The sequence below is a fragment of the Rousettus aegyptiacus genome, unplaced genomic scaffold (genome assembly GCF_014176215.1).
Source record: "Rousettus aegyptiacus isolate mRouAeg1 unplaced genomic scaffold, mRouAeg1.p scaffold_m13_p_11, whole genome shotgun sequence".
NCBI lineage: Eukaryota > Metazoa > Chordata > Mammalia > Chiroptera > Pteropodidae > Rousettus > Rousettus aegyptiacus.
Window position 1 is genome coordinate 10820580 of NW_023416286.1, and position 20003 is coordinate 10840582.

Here is a 20003-nt window from a genome sequence, read left to right on the forward strand (position 1 = left end):
AAATCACGGGGGCAAGGCCTGAAGACACAAGGCGTCAGGGTGGAAGGGCCTGGTGTGCGGAGATCCGACTCAGGGAGAGCGTTTGTTTATTCGGCCTGCAAACCGCGAGGAAGCACGGCAGAAGGAGAGAGCCCCGACTCCGGGGCCTGTTCGCATCCATCCGGCCTGAACCCGACCGCGCCGCCCCCGAGGGCTCTGCCGACGTCATGCCTTTCTTTACTATTGCTGTCCGCCTCTCAGAGTTACTCTGTATTTAACTTTGACCATATAATAGCATATTTCGCTCCTGCCTCATCACCCCTTTTGCCCACATATAATGTGTTCTAGGTCTGAAATGCCTGGCAACGTGCAAGGTGATATTGGTCTTATCAAACTGCTGTTACCATTTGCCCTTTGAAAACCTTCGGAAAATGCTCTCAGTGTAGTGAGTTATTCCCACACCTATAGACATACCTCCTTCTTCCTCTTGGACTCCTCCCAGCGGGGCTAGAGGGTGGTGGTGGGGGAGGGGTGAACTCTGGTAATTTGATCATCCCTCCTCACTGGGCTAGTTTCTATGGACTTGGTTACATCAGAATTTCCTTTCAACATGTCGTGTGCGTTTTCTGGCTGACTGTCCTGTTTCTTCTCTTCTGTGCAGTTGTGGGAAGACAATGGAACTAACATGCCTTTAAGCTCTTGTTTCTTTTCTTTGAGGGAATGTTCAGGCTTCCTTCTGAGCTCCCTGAACTGCTCATTGCTTCTGGTTCAACAACACTTACCTGTCAGAGCTCACAAAATGAGCCTTTCTCCCGTGTCTTGATCCTCTCCTTATTCACACTCTGATGTTTTTGCCTGCTGCTTTGTTCACCTGAGGAGTAATGGAGCCGTTGTTGGATTTTTGTGTGTGTGTTTTTTAATCTTTGTTCCAGTCGGCCTCTACCCCACAAGGATGTCCTGGGACTCTCAGTGGCTCCAAATGCATGAGGCTTGTGGCTGCCCTTCAGTATCTCGATGTCACTTACTGCCCTTTTGATTCTGGGCTCATTTCTAATAGCTCTTTGGCACAGTTGTGAGAATTCAGTGACGTTACGCTTTGCAAAGGCATGGAGCCTACGCCTGGGAGTAGGTGGTGTTTTATAAATGTTTGTTGTTTTGAGAGTAAAAGTATTTTCATCTCAAGAAACATTTTCTCTAATCCAAATCTCTGACTCTAAGTCTGCACTTACTGGAACAAAGTTGCAAAAAAACAGGCATTCCCTGTGGTGGGAATATAAATTGGTACAGCTTTTCCAGAGAGAAATTTTACCACACAGGTCAAACAATGAAAAATATATGAACTCTCTTTCCCAGAAATTCCAGTTTGAGGAATTTTGCTGAGAGAACACTTGCACACAGATTTTGCTGTGAGGAGATTCACTGAAGACTTGTTTCCATTCATAAGACCCTGGAAATGCCTAACCATTCATCGGTGGGGAATGATTGAAAAGATGATGGTACATCCAGTAGAGGAAGAGTATTTGACAAAGTGGTGTGGAAGATACTGAATGACGAGCACGATATTCATGACATTTTAATTGAGAAAAGAAGATGAAATCACAACTGCATACTTAATAGACAAAAATTAATCTCGTGTATTTAAAAAATATGAAGTCCTGATTTTTATCTACTTGCCAAACATGCTTTGCCGTTGGCCACTCCACAGCAAATGGAAATGTCCTCCTTCCAGTGGCTTAGGACAAAACTTTGGAGTCATCTTGGATTGTCACAGCACACATCCAACCTATCAGGAAATCTTTGACCCCGATCTTCAAAGTGTACCCGGAACCTCAGCCTCGCCAGAGCCGTTCCTAGTGCCCTTGTAAAAGGAGCCATCATCTCTCAGCTGGGGTAATACGATAGCCTTTCCTGCTGGTCGTCTGGCTGTTATACCTCCCAAGTTATTCTCAGCACAGCAGCAAAGTTAAGGCATTAAAAGCCATCGTGGAGCTCCTGTGTCTCACTCAGGAGGAAAATGGCCTGCAAAGCCCTCCACACCGCCTTCATCACCTCTTGGGTTGCATCTCTTCCTCTTTTCCCCCAGTTCTTTCTGCCCCAGACATGTTTCTTGAAACAGGGCTGCTCTGTTGGCTGGGCACAGATATCTGCAGAACTCCTCCTTAATGTCTCTGCCAGGCTTTGCTTGAACCTCTCATTGAAGTCTGCCTTGGAGTCTCGTACACAACTGCACCTGTCCTCCCTGCTGCCTTTTCTAGATCACAGTGGTGCATAGAGTTGTGGTGCAGTGTAGCATTAATGGTGTGATGGATTGTTTCCAAAAATGGTTGCGATTATTCCATTCTTAGTATCCACCCTTATTTTCAATGTGATTTTGTTGCTCCTCCATTTTCCTACCCCTTAAAAGTTGCCAGGCATCACAGCTTATTTGATCAATATATTGTGGCAAGAGTCGGGGGCCAATTCTGAGACTCCGTTGAACCTCTGCCTCTGCCATATAAGCAACCCCAAAGTAGCCTGCTGGATGATGAGAGACAAATGGCTCAGTTGCCTCCGTTGCCCCGACTGACAGCCAGCAAACCTTGAGCAGCAGAGCTGCCTAGCTGATAGGCAGCAGACCATTGATACATGAGTAATCTTGGAAGAGACCAGGACAACCACCTAGCTGAGACCAGACAAAATGACTTGCTCCACAGAATGGTGACTTAAATAATGGTTTTATCTTTGATGTGCTTTATTATGCAATAGTAGATAATTGACACTGATGGTGGCTACAATTCAATGAATTACAATAACAAATATTATGTTTATAGGTTATTTCCCTCCAAGTAAAATATAAGTTTCATGAGGAAGAAATTTTTACCTCTCGTTTACTGATACGTGCATCTCCTCCACTTGGAAGGATCAATATTAGTTGAATGTCCTGAATGCATGTAAATATGAAATAATTGTATTTTTGTTAAAGACTGGTGTCTTCGTAGCAGTTATGTCCTGCCGGTGGAATTATAGGTGATTTTTTTTCCTTCTTTGTTTATTCACTGGCATGGTGTGTGTGGTCTTAAGTTATTTTTATGTTCCTGACATTCGGGATTTCTAGGGTTAGTGATACAAACATTTTAAGTGCCAAGAGAAAAATATCAACTCTGAACAGATTCTGAGTTGAGAGCTTGGCTCTGTTGAAATTGGTTTTCCTGATCAGCTATTTTATTTCCATGTATGCTAAAATTTAGTTAACACCTCTCCCTAGTGTTAGCTGATCACTGCAGTTCTTATTTGCAGCTATTAGCACATCAAAATGGTGTCTGTTAGTTGGAGAATCAAGAAACTGCTTGTGTTTGCTTTTCTGTACTCAGAGTTAGCGTTTATTCATTGAATATCCTTTCTACATAACTATTAAATGCCCGACTTATACTAACTAAATGGACAACCCTGTAGGGTGAAGGGGGGTCGGTGGAGCTAATACACCCACAATCTGTTCATTATTGATGAATGCACACATTTGGCGAGTTTTAGCTAATGTGCCGACACAATAATTATTTCTTTAAGTATTTAATGTAAAGATTGGAGTACTTTATAACATTGGAAAGCTCTCTCTTCCTTACTGACAATCCAATTGCTTATTAAGGCATTCTTCCTCCCTCCATCCCTCCATCCTTCTGTCCCCAAACATTTGTTAGGCAGGACTTCTTTTTTAGGTGCAGTGCTAAGTGCTTCAGAGAAAAACATGGGTGAAAAAAGGTCAATTCTCTCAAGAAGTTCCGAGGTGGTGAGTCAGGCATGTAGACACATAGCTGCCCTATAATGAGATGTTTTAAAGATAAACAGTACAAATGAGCCAGTGTCCTCGCTAGGGGTGGAGGTGGGAGTGATTATCAAAGGTTTCACCAAGACAGAGATGCGCTACTGGTGTGCGTAGAATTTGACTGGGTGGAGGGGGAGGCGTTGGCAGGGGCACAGGAAGCAGATGAGGCAGAAGCGAGAGAACAGGGTCATAAAAAGTCTTAAGCTTAAAAAATAATGGCTTTTCAGTCTATAGCCATGGCACCCTGAACATGCCTGATCCTGTCTGATCTTAGAACCTAAGCAAGGTCGGACCTGGTTAGTACTTGGATGGGAGACCACCTAGGAAGACCAGGTGCTGTAGGTGTAAAATATTAAAAAATAAAGGATTTTAGGCTGGCAAGGTCCTTGCAATCTGTGAGGTCAACCAAGGGTTGCCTCGCCTAAAAAAATTAAATAAAAAATCCTGGCTTTCCTGTGACACAATGGTTTCAGCCGGGTGCAGCCCCTTTCGGGGGCTAACGAGTGGGGCTCAGGTGTCACTGACCCAGAGGGACAGGTACCGGCTCTGCAGAAGTCCCTTCACTCGCATCGGCAGCTGTGCCTGGCAGGACTAGGAAGAGCTGTCTCATTTCACAGCTTATGTAACTCACAGTTTACAGTGCACAGTTTTCAATAGTCACAGGTTGTATAACTATTACTGTTACGTCACCTTAGAACATGTTCATCATTTCCCGAAGGGCTCCCAGTCGCTCCCACTACCAGCCCTGCCTTGGCCTTGACAATCGCTAATCTACTTTCTGTCTCTATGGACAGCATTTTTGTCACTCTGGACAGTTCATATAAGTGGAATCATGCAGTACGTGTCCTTTTGTAACTTGCTTCTTTTACTCAGTGTAATGTTTTCAAGAGTCATCCAGGTCGTGGCATGAATCGGCATGGCAGCTCCCCTTACGGCAGAATACTAGTCAATTGTATGACAGTCTGCCTTTTACTTACTCATTCATCCAGGTGGGGAACAATTGGATCGTTTCTACGTTTTGGCTATTATGAATAATGCTGCAGTAAACACTTGTGGATGGGTTTTTGTGTAGACATATGTTTTCAGTTATCTTGGGCATATACTTAGGCATGCAATTGCTGGGTCATGTGGTAACTATGTTTCACATTTTGAGGACCTGCCAAATTGTTTTTCAAAGTAGTTGCACCATTTTAAAAATCCCACCAGCAAACGATACGTGTTCTAATTTTTCCACATCCTTGTCAACACTCATTACTAACTACCTTTTCAATTGTAGCCAGCCTAGTGGATGTGAATTTGAATCTCATCAAGGTTTTGATTTGCATTGTCCTAATGAGTAATGACATTGAATCTCCATGGGTTTTTATAGACATATTTTCTCTCAATGTATCTGTCTGCTTAGCTTTTTAATATATAAATGCTTCTCTGGGTTTTAAAAGAGAAACACAGTGAACTCACTCCCTTCGAGCCACAGTGTTATCTCCAGCTTTCCATTCTCAGGCAAAGTTCTCCAAAGAATTAGCTATATCTGCCTGGCTTTATTTCCTTACCCTACACTCACCCCGACCACAGGCCACCACGTTGTACACCTCAGGGAGGCACCATGCACTGAGAATGCAATGAGACCGGTGTTCCTTCAAATAGCGCAATGGTAGCTGCTCTGTTCCTCACCCCTCACTCCCCTTACAATCTGGCTTCCGGGATCCACCACTTTTTGGAAACTTAGTCTTCCCTATAAAGCAGAGTTTCTCAACTGCACAGTGGTGTGCTGAGAATAGGCTAGTTGTGGGCCAAGATAATGATCCTTTAGCCTTCAGGGCAGTCAGGTGGGTCCTGGGAGAGCAGAGAGTGGGTGTGAGAAGTTCAACAGGTAAAAACAGTAGAAGTCAGAGACTCGTTGAGTGGCTGCCTGGTGGGAGAGGACGCACCGGCTAATCCAGAGCATACAGAAGATGGAACATGTTTGTAGCAAGAGACAGCAGGCTCAGTTTGGGACTTGAATTCAAGGTCTACGTGAGATGCACAGGGGGAGACGTCTAATATGCGGTTTTCTGTTTTCAGCCCTTTTTTTTTTTTTTTTTTTTACAGAGGCTTCTCCTCAGCCTATTAACAAGGTGAGGCTAATTATTTTAAGAACAAAGCTCTTCTCGGAGCTCTACTCCCCATTATTTACTCCTCCTGATAATAAAGTGTCTTTGAAAGGACATTGCTCTGTCTACATGTGCTTACCTCCCATTCGCCCCTCTGCTCTGCTGTCTTGGTATCTCTGAAACTGCTCTTAATGAAGCTCCCAGAAGCCAAATCTAGTACACCGCAGAGACACACAGAGTCACAATGCCAGACCATACATTAAAATAGACTTTGGCCCACAACCTGCAGTGACCAGCTCGGGAAACCAATCCCCTTACATCAATGAACGACCCAGGAAGCCAGTCTGCTATAATTTAGACTTGCAACAGGAAGCCAGATTGCTACCCTTAGTGACAATTCAGGGAGTTAAACAATAACTTCTGTAACAATTGGCCCCAAATAGCCAAGACTTGATTAATTACTGATAGCTTCCTTATTTTTGTTCCCACTTCCAACTTAGGACCAACCAGACAAAGCCAAATATGAATCCTAACCAATCACATAGAGCACCTCACTTCTAGTTAACTTGCCTCTAGCTCCGCATGCCAACGGCCTCCAATCAGGCACAGCTGAAGCTTTCCCACTCTACCTGCCTTTGAGTCTCTACCAAAACACAAGTGATGGCGGCTGACTCCTTCGCTACCGCAAACTCAGAACAAATGATAGTCTTGTTTTTTTCATTTGATTGGTCTTATTCCCACAACCCATCCATTTTTATCTTAGGAGGTCACTCAGCTGCATCTAACATTACTCATCACCTCCTCCTTGAATTCACCTCTCCCATGGCTCCCAAACCCCTAACTTCTGATCCACGGCCCCCCATGTCTATGCCGTCTCTGCTTTCTTCAGGATATCGTCTGTCGGAGGCTCCCAGAGTTCTTTCCTCAGCCCTCTTCTCTACTTATATTCATAACTCCCCTTGGGTGAAGGCATCCACTCTTCCAGGTGTTAACTACTGCTGCTCCACACCCAAACCACTGTGACTAGCTCAGACTCATTGCTGCCAGTTGTTTCCTCATAGATGCTCCACAAACAACACCTAAACTCAACATATTCCAAACTTAACTCATCCCCCTGCCCGTACCCCCATACCCCCGCCAAGCATGCCCCGCCTCTCCTGTTGGCCACACCACATTTACAGAATCACCCAAGTGAAATACTGAGATTCTGCTGATCCATTTTGCTTCCTAAATACTTTCTTAGTGTATTTCCTCATCTCCATTTCCATTGCCAGAGCCCACTTTAGGACTTCACTCTGTCTTCCTAAAATATTAGGAGCTCCCTAACCGGGTTTTCCAGTTGCCGGCCATGCCCCCTTTCAAGCAATCCTCCACTCTGCTAACGGAGTCATCTTTTAAAAGCATAAATCTCAACATGCCATGCCCTACCGAAAATCCTTTGAAGCCTCTTCATTGTTTAACATGGCATACAAGGTTATGGTGATGTCCTCATCGGTTCATTTCCTGTCGTGTGGACTTTGAACTTGATGATCTTAGCAGACACATCATGCCATTTAGCCCCCTGAGCCTGTGCAAAGATGTGTGTGTTCCCAGGTGGTGTCAAAGCTCCAGTAATAGTCTCACTCGTGTCCTCGTTGGTGACCTATGGCCTTAGCATGGAGTCCTGAGAGAGCCTTTTGACAAGCTGTTTGATGCTGGTGGGGAGATGGCAGCTCCAGGAGCTGACTGGCAGGAGCGCCGAGGTGAACTACGGTAGCTGTGACGTGTGGACTTCAGGCTTCTCTGTCTTGAGAACCCTAGTTTATACCTGGCTTTTATATGTGACTGAAACCAAATGGAAGAAAACATGTTTTCCCAGGAGAAGGGGAATTTCAAACTCTCCCTTTCAGAAGTTGTCACGTGCTACACAAAGTTAGTCCCTGCTTTTACTTACACGTGTGGCCCTTTCCCTCCTGTGACTGCATCGCTGGAGGAGGGACACCAGCCCCGTCCCCTCCCCAGAGCTGTAGGGGGGGGGGGGGGGGGGGGGCGGGGGGCCCAGCAGCCTTCCACTGTCGGCCAAACCAACAGGAGGAAAGAAAGTCACCATGGAAGGCCACTGCTGACCGTCAGCATGAGGCCTCGTGTTGGGGAGACAGTGTCTGGTGGTTCCCCATGAAAACGTTTTGGAGATGCCAACCGCTGGCATGCAGCCTTTCGCTTCGGAGTCCCGGGGGAGGCATCTGCGTTTGGGGGAGGCAGAAACTCGCACCTGGAACCGCACAGGTGGAACCCGTCCTGGAGCAGGGACACCCCGCTTTCCCAGCGCCGGCGGGTCTCCCTGGTCCACGGCAGGACTCTCCAGGCCAACTCCTCTAACCTGAGGTTACTGCAGCCACCTCTCGTGCTCATGGCAAAGGGCAGAGTGGAGGACAGCGGAGCAGAGAGCAGGGCAGAGTGCGCGCAGCGCTGTGGCCGCTCGCGCCGGGAACTCCCGGGTGATGCCGCTGGGGCTGGCGCCGGGGGAGCCACCAGGGGGAGTGGGCGGGCAGCCAGGCGAGCCGCCCCAAGCAGGAGGCTTGCCGCGCGGTGTGATGCGCCTCCCCTTTCTTAACCACTGTACCCCTCCACATGCACACCCACACATACCACACACAAGCACCTACACACATGTACAAATACACACACACATGCACACATATGCACATACCCACCACACACAAACACATACACGCATACATGCACACAGCACACACACCCCTGAACAAATACACACAGCACGGGTGCACACACATATAAACACACCACACACATAAAACACATGTGTACATGTGCACACTACACACATGCACACCACACACACATACACAGCATACACATAAACATACACATATATACAAGGTACACACATTCATACGCACAGCACATACGCGCATATGCATATACACACACCACACACATAAACACACACATCCATATACAAGGCACACACACATAGCACATGCACACATATGCACATACACACACCACACACATAAACACACACACATAAACACACACATCATATACATACACATAGCACATGTACACACACAGGATGACTAGGGAGTAACACCACGCGGAACCTGGGCATGGCACCCACCCCCTGATGCCGTGGGGTGGGAACGAGGGTGCCCACTCCCCAGAGGCAGCCGCGGTGCTGGGTCTGAGCTCTTAAAGCTACATATTAACCCAGCCGACTTTCAAATAGAAAGCCCCTTCCCTACGGCAGAGGGCCCCTGGCTCACCTGGCTTCCTGATGACTTTCCGTGTTTGGGACACTTCTCGGGGCAGACTCATGACGCACAGGGTAGGAGACAGCAAGTAGCCTCCCCATTCACTGTGCTCTGACTGCCCGGGAACAGTCACTGTTCCTCCAACGGGCACAGGGCAGCCTTCCCGGAAACGATCCCCAAACAGGAGGCATGGTGGAGGCCGAGGCCAGAGTCTGCCCAGCGGCTGGCCTGGATTTAGGGCCCTGGTAAGGACAAGCGAGAAACCCTGGGCTTTCACCCTGGAAAGGCCACAGATGCGCCTCTGGGCAAGCAGGTTAAAGTCTTAATATGACCAGGCCCAAGTTTAGGCGGCCGTTTCTGCTAAAACACAGACCAGTGGAGCGGGCCACTGGGAAGGGGCAGAAGCCTGTGACAAGAGGCCTGACTTGGCCCCCAGAGGCCCTGGCCTCTCTCTCACCTAGAAAGTTCCTTTCCGTTAGAGCGAATCCTGCTGACAGGCTGAGGATGGAGCTGAATTGGATAAGCTTGAGAGTGACCGATAGGAGTGATCACTGCGGCCCAAGGACACCCTCTGACACTGAGGGCACTGAGCCCCGGTCACGTCCATGGGGCTCTGGTTAAGAGGGGCTCGCAGAGGCTCTGGTGGGCTGGCATTGTGGAGACCAGACACACTGTGTGAGCAGCCCCCCTCCGGTTGCTTGGTCCCCCAGGCCGGGGGCCTTCGCTCTCCTTTATGAATGCACCTCTGGGCACTCTGGAGACTCGGTTACCGAGGTGACATCTGCTTTCTCCTTCTGTGGTGGATTTTTGTCAGACATTTTCAGGGCAAACATATTGAGAGCGGGAGACCCCGTTTTGAGAGGGCCCCGAGAGGTAGTGGGATTAAAGCGCACATACCTGTCAACGACATCTCTGCAGAAGAGCACACCGAGGTGTGGGCGGTTCGGGAGAATCCACAGACCACTGGTCAGGGATGGACCTGGAGTGGAGCAGAGGTGCGTGTGTTGGAATGAGGCCTCCCTCCAGCTCTGAGCCGTAAATTTCAGTTTTCCAATTTCAGAAACTGCTGTGAACTGTTTGTCTTCCTCTACACACACCACACACAAAAACACATACGTACATATACAGAGTAAGTAGAAACAATGGAAGCCACTGACGAAGCAGAAATGAGCTTACCCAGCCGGAGAGTGGAGAATCTAGAAAACGTTAAAAAATGGAACATCCACAAGGGTGAGAATAGAGGGGATGATGTTGAGAGAGGAAATTAAAAACGTCAGGGTTGGTTTGGACCTTGATTTACCTGTTGAAAATGAAAGGATATTTCACATTCTGAACGACGCACCAGCAATGACAGGTTCACCGCTTAATCAGAAGAATTCAGCAAATTAATAGGTAATTCTGATAGAATAATGAAGCCTCTGTCAGGTGGAACATTAATTATCGCCCTGGTGCAGGGACAGGTGACAATGTGGATTTGTCCAGGAAGGAGGAGAGAGCGCTTTTCAGGGTCAGTGGATTTCTCTTCTTAGACGTGAAGCAGCATAGGAGAGAAGCATGTGATTTTTCCCTGTGAGCAGTGAGTTCATAAGCTTCGCGAGCTGGAGATTCTACTCCTTACAGAAAGGACTGACATGTGGCCTGCTCCTTTGTTTGCACAGGGAGGGTACCCTCTGCTCTCCCTGCGAGGGAGCAATTAGAATCCACGTTATTTCAGGAAGTGTCTTTATGGTCCCTCCAGAGCCATCTCCCCTGCTCCACCTCCCCCTTAGCCAGCCCTGGGGACCTGGCACCTGGAGCTGTTTCATTGTTAAGTTTACTCACCACTTTCTGAGCACACACATTAGGAACTGGGACAGTCCCCATGCCTGTTCTCTGGCTCAACGGCTGAAGGTCCATGAGGCCCAGCTCCCTGGATTGTCCCCTGGTCTCACTGGGGCTGAGTTTAAGCCTCCATCTTACCATTTTTTGAGCTTTTCCTTGTTCTCTAAGTATGTTCCCATGGGTTGGCATATCTTCCTCCTCGCAGCTGATTCCCAGCCTCCTGTGAACCTCCCGTCACAGTCAGATGGACACCCAAAATGCTCCTAAGTGTCCCATGCTTTCTCTGTCACAGCCCTGATCATGCTAGATGATACTCTCTATTTGCTTGTTTTCTACATAGGACTTTGACTATGGGGAAGATAGTGGTTAGGTCTTTCATCTTGTGACCCCAGATCTAGCGGAGGGACTGGCACCTGACAGCAACGTGCTGGAGATGGATGTAGATGATTTGCCGTAGATGGCAGTGGGGAGGGGGGCGCCCTTTAATGCAGGTTCAGGGTATGTCCTTCCAGGGAGGGGGGATGGGTCCTCTGAGGGGATCTCGAAAGTCAAGGAGAGAATGAACAGAACGTTCTTGGGAAATGCCCCACCTCCTGCTCAAGGAAATCCACTGATGGTGCCACTGATGGGATCTTGTTATTCACCCCGACACTGCCCACCTGCAGAAAGGAGTAGAAGGGACCAAAAGCCACATTAAATCTACACTCATTTATGTCAATGATTCCCATAGAGCATCTTCTGGGACTGGTTTTGCGGGGCACGCTGTGAGACATTAATATTTTTTCTTCCTTTTAAACTCTCCAAATGATACACCAGGTCTTAAGACTGCGGCAACTTTGGTCTAAGGCAGTCTTATGCACTTGCTTCTTCCCTTCCTCTCTCCCTCTCTTCTCCTTTCTTCTCTTCCTTTCTCTTCCTCCTTCTGAAGGTTTTCTATGGGTGACATATGAACTGCTGTAATGAGCCGGCCACAGATGTATTTGCATGTGACTGCTGGTGGGCTTGTGGACAGCCCTTATAATCTACACATGCTGAGAGGGCCAGTATTGGCTGGTAAAGAGGCTGTGCCCCAGACGAACTGCGTTCGGCCATCTGTGAGCGATAAATCAGGCACCCCTACCCATGGCCATCTAGAGCAGATTTCTCACCACGTCTGAGATTCTTAAGAACATGAGTTGTGTCTGGTTCATCTCAGCCTCCACAGTGCACCTTAGGTCCTTGAAAATGCTTGCTGAATGAGTGGACATAGTTCAGCATCCGTCTATGACAGAGTTTAAAGTTGTGCGCTAATTATCGATGGCAGAGAGGACTCTGGGAGGCCTCCTACCTCAGGGGCCAGGAGCAAAGCCAAGAGTAGCACAGGGTGTGTGTACCACTGAACAGGCAGATGGCAACCGCACATCCTCAAATGAGAGTCCATGTTGCCGCCAACGCCAGGTCTGCCTCGGTTTGGCTGTCTCTGTCATCTGAACTCCAGACCAGGAGTCTCAGAATACACGGCAAACCTTCCAGCTCAAGATCTATCTTCTTGTCCTTAAAATCTTCTGATCTATAGTAAAAATAAAAATGGTCAATGAGTTTCCCTTTTCTTTTCTAAGCCAAAATGAAGTGCCTTCCTTGTCATTGGCACTTACTCAAGACACATTTGAATGAATGATTTGAATGTGCAGGCAAGCTGGCAGGGACATCTGTCACAGTGCTGATGGCCAGCGCGGATTTGGCTGGTCCAGCTGGCTGGGCGGGGTTCCTTGTCGTCCCTCGGTGCTTCTCCCTGAGCTGGGGGAGACAGGCTATCTTCTGAGGCAGAGGGAAGCTTTTCTTCTCTTTAAGGAGATGTTATCAGGCATTTCTCAGGGTGCCTCTTTTCCTGTTTCTCATGACCCATTTACCTCCATCTGCATAACTCTTATCTGTTACATAATAAATCCCACCTTTCCAACCGCCAATCCTCCAGAGCTGTGGGAGGCCTTTCTCTCCCAGCTTCTTTATTTGGCGGTGTGCGATCTTCAATCCCAGAACTGATTTCTGCATCAGGGCCCATTTTTCTGAAGGCAGGTTTTTGGCGGAGCTGCCAGCCTCATAAAACCAGGTAACGGTCCTTAGGAGGCCATCGCTTTAGCTATTGTTTCCCAGCAGTTGCCCCTAAGAGCCTAGAAAGGACCCTGCGATTTCACCGCAGAGGAGCAAAAGGAGAAGCAGCCACCGTGGCAGCAGCGTGTGGATGGCAGGGAAAGCGACTGCCACTTTCACAAGCGCTTGGAGATATCCTGGCACCTTTATAGGAGACCTGCAGTCACTTTTGATGGCCGACTTTTCAATATCCTAGCGTTAAAAAACTCACGTAGGAAAGAACTTTATTCCGCCGTGCAGTTTTCTCTAAGGTCAATATCACGTGTGGAATGCCTGATAGGAAATTGCTATAAAAATGGCAGCTAAATACTGGTGAGTGGATAAACGACCGTCTTCCCCTGAGAGCTTATGCACATACATAGGTGAAAGGATAAAATAGAGCCGAGTGGTATTTTATTTCTTTGTGTTTATCCAAGTCGCTGGCCCAGGCAGGAAGGTAACACACGAAAAGGGACATTTTTGGAATAGTTGTTTTCGAATTATGCTCATGAAATATACACTCTGCTATGGAGGACATGTGGGAAAGCTACACTCTGATCGCATGACTAACTCCTAAAGCCTTGCACAGAGAGAACTCTCCCCAAGAACACAGCTGGGTTATTCCTTCGCGGACTGAATGTGTCAGTTACGAATTGAACTAAAATGAAATTTTATTCCATTATGGCAAAGTGAACCGAGGAGCGGACACTACAGCCAGGGTGTTACGTAGTAGTTCATACACCAAGTTCTATTATTTTATTAATTTTAAGAACATGTTTTACATAAAACAGGCAACATCAAAAAAGCTCAGTTGATAAATGAACATAATATATCACAGATGATTTCATTCCACATTAACCTACATTTATTAGCTTAAACTGAGAGATTAGGAAAAAATTGGATCTCATTCCAGCTTTAATCATGAATACAAATCGTTTCAAAGTTATTTCGTTAAGATTCTGAAAATCAAAGATTAACCTATGCCATCTGATCCATGCAGCAATTGATAAGTTCAGTATTTTCAAAGGAAACATTGAACCTTTTTTCTTGCACCAAATTGAAACCATTCAGAAACTTGTTTAAATGCGTCAAGTTCCTAGCCTACCTTTTTAGTATGCATGAGCAAAATATCATTTAATTTCACACTCAACTAATCCTTTAATAATTTTCTTTCAGCTAGAATGAAAAAGGCGATTATTCATTTCCTAACAAAAATTTTTAAAAAGTTATCGAGGAGAGGACTCTAACCTTGGACCAGTTTCAATTTCTTTTTATTTTTTCTAAGAATACATCAAAGGTTAATGTCAATGGCAAGTGAGAAATTGTCCCTAGAGAACTATCCAAGGTCTTTTTCTTACCACATCGGTCGGACTGGAATGAATTGGCATTATAGCATCTTTATGATCACTTTTCAAGTCCTCCCTTCTCTTAAAACCAGCAGTGAAGGCTTGTAGAACTATTATTTATTTTAAACTAATAAAGTATATCACAGACAAAAATATACAATTTTACATTAAAGCAACATTAAGGGTTGCACTTCAGTTGACCAAAAAAAAAAAAAAAGTTGAGGAAATTGATAGGTGTGGTTCAAGTGTAGAGACAGCTCTTCCTTTAGGGAAAAAGGATGAACCGAGACCTCTCGCTTGTCTCCAAGGGCAAGGTGTTGCAAACCTCATGATCAGAACACCTGCCAGTTAGAAGCTCCTTCACCGAAAAATGTTCACCATGGCTTCAGTGTTGAAGCCTAACAACAACAACAACAACAACACAAGGGGGGGGGGGCGCCCCAAACAAAGGCATTCTAAGCCTCTACATTGAATTTCCTGTTTCCCACCAGTTCGAGACCCTTAATGATACTCAATGGATGGGTGCACATTTGAGATGATTCAAAACTAAGACTGGCTTAAAAGCACCTCCACCTCTAGTGTGTAAGTACATGCAAATTAAAGATTCCTCTGACAGTCTTTGGGACCCCATTTGTCACTGTTTTATGTATAAAGCACCACTGAGCCCATTTTAAAAGCACATTTGCAGGAAACAAGTGTTAATGTGTCCCCAAGTTTCACTGATTGTTTGCCTTTGCACAAAAAAGTTTAAAGCATGCTAATTTCCACTCTTGTTATCATACCTAAATTGACAAAAATGTTAATTTTGGAAGTCCTTTTAATCACTATTTCCTCCCAACAGACTAGAATGGCTTCATGAAACTCCATGATTAAATAAAGAAATTAATATCTCCAAAAGAAGCAAGTATCTGACTCTCTATCACTGTACGTAAAGTTAGGGTCTGTCTAAGAGTGTTTGTCCCAAACTCCTAATGCAAATGGCAGACAACACACAGAAAAGGCTAACCTTTGGACTAATCGACTTTGAGTTTTTGAAAATCTTATAGAAAAGATATGTTATCTACCATATACACCAGGTGACTCATTATTTATTCTTTTAAACTCATGCCCAAATGAATAATTACATTAAAACTACCATCTTGGCTCTTGGTGCTTTCCAAAATTCCGAAATGATAATGAAGGAGAAGATATACCAGATTTTGTTGCTGTTGTTGTTGTTTTTCTTCTCAGGAGAACTGGGCAGAGAAGAGAGGGAGGTGAACCTTCATTCTTGGTTCAAGTCCTATAGAGCAAGCCAGCCTAGGGCACCTTTTTATGGTCAAATTAAAAACCTTTGAAAATAGAAGTTTATCACGGCAATGCTGACAGATTCGTACCCTGAGAAGGGCCAGCAGGCAACACAATGATATCGAGAGCTCTCCCTGCAGCACAAACGCACTGCCCTGTGCAGGTGACAGAGTTGTTGGCCGAGCAGGTGCCCTGGGCCAGCAAACGACCGTGATTTAATGCGTCAGCCTTGGTCCCACGGTAGCTCGGTGACCCTCTAAGCTAAGCCAATTTTTCTTTCCTCATTTTTTTCCAACTGAAATATGCCTCAAAGGGTAAAGGATTGCAATTTTAGCCTTCATTCATGTATATACTGCTTTCTTTCAGCAATATATGACGGGCCCATTAACCACACCCCAGGGGGTGCTGAGCAGGTTGGACAAGGGGCTCACTGAATACAAAACACCAAGCATTTTCAGTAGTTTATTTGCATTTTTTTCTCTGCTTATTTTAATATGCACCATGTGTAAGTTAGATGAGGGCTACGGTAAAAACATTTTCAATGACTGAAATCTTACTTTTCCTTCTAATGATTTGGAGCAATCACATAGTCATTGATTATGATGAATAAAGTGATTTCTGCTACAATGTCAAAAAAAAAAGTGTTCATCGATATGAACAGTTCTCATCTACAGAGATGATTCACACAATGCAAGTAATGAAAGAGCTCTTCCTTAACTAGTCTGTTATTGAACTAAAAAGCTGAATCTTAAAATTCCCTTGAAAATACCACATGGTTGGTCATGTATCAATAAAGGAAAGACAGTCCCCATCACCAGGCCACTACCAGGAGAGCTATATTAAATACTTAAGAAAAAATATGGAAATACTTGTGGCAATGATTAAATTGATAGTTACAGCGATACACTGCCATAATGGTACATATTTATTCGATGATAAAGTGAAAAAAAAATAAGATCGATTTGATTATAGAAATTCCTTAAATAACACCACCACTTAATTATTTCAAACTTGAACTATCCCAAGAATGTCATGAAAAAAAATTAGAAAGCACTGGCTAAAAGCAAAGCAGTCTGGATACACCAATGTAATCGGCATGCCTTGTGCTTGTCTGTTAACCCTCTGAGTACATCTCTGACATTCGGGATCCTGATAGCTGGATGCTGAAAAGATTGCATTCCTCTGATTACTCAACATTTCTATTAACAGGACACATTCCACTATTTATTCAGCATAGATCACTCGAATTCTACAGCGACGCACTGCACTCCTGATGCTGCATGGGCCATGCGTTCTTCCGAGCTGCCCTCCACAGCTCAACATGGTTCACAGTCTCCCGAGACTTGGATGAAAAAGGCCTGAGCACTAGATGCTGGAGCAGTACATGTAACGCACATGGGAAAAGCCGTCATCAGAGAAAGAAAGGAAAGCAGCGAGGTCTCTGCCCATAGCATTCTTCATATTCACTCATTTAGAGTTGAGGCCAAGCTCGGTGGCGACTCTTTGGTGTTACTTAGACTAGTGCTTTGCTTTACAGTTCTAGAGAAAGCAGTGATTTCTGACCAGTTCAGGGCACTTTACTAAGGTGGAATCTGCCTACACACCACTGCCCTTCCTGGTGGCCTGTCTCCCCACCGCCCAAAAAAACCAGACTGGTTTGTGCTCCTCTGCGATGTTGCATGCTATCACCTCAGGACTCTCTAAAAAGGGAAAATGCTCAATAAATAATCTACTGCTTATATGTCAGGCCAACACAGACCAAAGAAATAAATCTAAATGTGGAAAAGCAAAAAAATGGAGGGGGGGATAACTATGTTGCAAAAGTCATGACATATTACGATCTTAAAATCTATATTAATATAGCCCACAGTTTATGAGCTGGAGGGCAGACAGCAGCAACTGAAGACTGATGTATTCTTGAAAATGAAGAAGTGACTAGAAAGGTTGAAGACCTTCAGATATGTAAGAAGATTCAAAACAGGGACAGTAAGTGCTGCTCCATCTCCCAGATGCAAATTTTATGCGACACTGACTGTCTCCTGGGTCACAGAGCCGAGTCAACCTTAGCAGGAGACATATGAGTCGGGCCGCCACCCCAAGACACCGTGGCCCGCCTCTCCCCTAAGCATTGCAGTATTGTAGGAGAGGCCCAATGGGAATGCGTGCATTCCAGAAGAAACTCCATAGAGACACAGGGCTAGGGAGAAAGACTTGGTAACAGGAGTGAAGATACAGGTAGGAGGCAGACAGGACTCATCTCACAGAGAGAAAAACATGTCCCTCTGCAGAGCTAAAGACAAGGGCATAAAGAGGTCACCTTGGGGAACGTAAGCGTTATCCTCAGGGGCATCTTCTATGTCTCCTATCCTGTTCTTCCTGGGAGACCGTGTGCGGGTAACCTAAACGTGCACGTGCAATTATTTTACCAGTGATTGATTTCCTTAAAACTCATCTTTTGGAACATTCTGGATTGTTTTCTCACTGTGCTTTCTCCTTAGCCATCTTGCAAAGCACTCGCCTCTGGCTCCCTGTGCCCCGGAGCTCCTACGTGTGGATTTAATACTCTATGTGGATTTCACACTGAAGACTACAGTGGATGAAAAAGCAGGTGAGAAAAAGAACGGGATCTTGTTTCCTCTTTCTGTTTGAAATTCTAGCCCTATAGAGCACCTGGCGATTTATTGCTCTTTTCCACTGGTTATTTCCTGTAGATGTCTCATATTGAGCAGGCAGACCTTCCCTCACAATGCACGAGACAAGGTATGTGACTTCCCAAGGGTCTGCACTGGCACTAGCAGCAGCTGATGTGGAAGCAGCATTTCTGGGGCGTCATCAGCACATCTTCGTGTGGAGACAATTCGGGGGAGGAAGCACCATCTCTTTCACGGGGCAGGCTGTTCGCTACAGACCCAGTTCCCTCCGCTCGCATGCAGGACTCACGGCAGCTGACAGTCATGCCTCTAATGAAAAAAGTCCCTTTCTTATTAAGATTGTGAAGAAGAAAAAGGGGGTGATTATGCTTAAGTTATAAACCTGCCACGTTCTCCACCCGCAGAAAAGGGCAAGCGAGATATGGTCCCAGATGCCCTTCTTGTCAGGACATCTCAGCATCTTAAAATACCCCTTGATCTGCAGCAAAATCAAGACATGTGCATACACATCCAAAGGCCCGAAAATTCCCCAAGCATTCTCCACAAAATCCTACGCACTCAGAGGGTTAACATGTGCTATATTACATACTGCAGATCCTAGCTCGACTGATGAAAACATTCATTGCTTTTAAGTTTAGAAAAGTTGCAAAGTAGCCTTAACCCTTTGAGGACCCTATTAGCAGCAAGTCGCCATCTTCACAAACAACATGTCATCATCTCATTCGGCAAAAGGAAATCGCTACGAAGATACCAGAAAACACGCTTTCTGTTCTGCCATTCGAGCACTGAGTGCTAGATAGATCAGATGAAACTGTTTTACATAAATTTGGAAAAATAACCTCAGAGTCTCAAAGGGTTAAGCTAGGATTTTGAGTAAAAGGGTCTCGTTAAAAGGGCGAGTTTGGGGAGCGCACAGTCTCAGACGAGCTTGGGGAGTAGTCTTCGGATTCGGAGTGGACTTCGGGCGGAGCTGGCTGGGCCTTGCACCGGATCCTCACATCCTGGTTGCGTCTTCGTCGGAAAACCTGCCTCTCCTTATCAAGAGCGGTGGTCTAGCAGGGGCATAAAATGAGAAAGAGGACAATTAGGCCGAAGGAAATGGCCAAGGAAGCTCTTTCTGGCACTTTCTGAGATCTTATACATATGCTGGCCAAGTTAACCTGTCCATTATGGCTCACTTTTGTGGACAACAGTTTACCACCACTACTGGGGAGCCTTTGTGCTCCCCAAGGTGCAGCTCCTAACGGCACCTGGATGTGACAATGGCAGGCACAGGCAGGATGGATGATGTCGTGGTTCAACAACCTCTCCCCCGTCCTCCCCAGGCTTCCCCTAGCTCCACGCCTATTACCCTCGGTCGCCCCCAGGCTGGCCGGGGAAGTCCTGCTGATGGGCCGCAGGCCCGTGTGTCTGACCATGAGGACCTGTGAGGACACTGGGCGAGCCTCGCCCATCACCGTTCAGCTCAGCGCAGCCACAGAACAAAGATGAAGGGCGATGAACTTGTCAGACAGGTAAAGAGCCACAAGCTCCTCCTGCTATTTTAGCATCTCCTCGTTAAATTATCCCATTATCTGTCGATGAGGGGTGTGGCCAAATCTCTGGGAAGAATTGTTTTAATCTTAATGAAACCAATGCCTGAGACTGGAAACTGCTTTGAATGCAGT

General features: G+C 46.1%; 1 protein-coding gene and 1 pseudogene across 6 annotated transcripts in view; one reads left to right on the top strand and one right to left on the bottom strand.

The window, feature by feature from the left end:
• The first annotated feature begins 4004 nt into the window (after positions 1 to 4004).
• Positions 4005 to 4123, top strand: LOC118609656 (annotated as a pseudogene).
• Positions 4124 to 13774: 9651 nt separating this feature from the next.
• The window catches only part of DCLK1 (doublecortin like kinase 1), a 305559-nt gene continuing 299330 nt past the window's right edge, over positions 13775 to 20003 (bottom strand). For 4 of the 6 annotated variants that reach the window (XM_016151071.2, XM_016151070.2, XM_016151075.2 and 1 more), the window contains one exon: positions 13775 to 19388. In XM_016151071.2, coding sequence (XP_016006557.1) covers positions 19224 to 19388 — 165 coding nt within the window. In that variant the 3' untranslated portion in view covers positions 13775 to 19223. The remainder of the gene's footprint in view (positions 19389 to 20003) is intronic. The other 2 variants (XM_016151073.2, XM_016151072.2) reach the window with 1 other exon arrangement.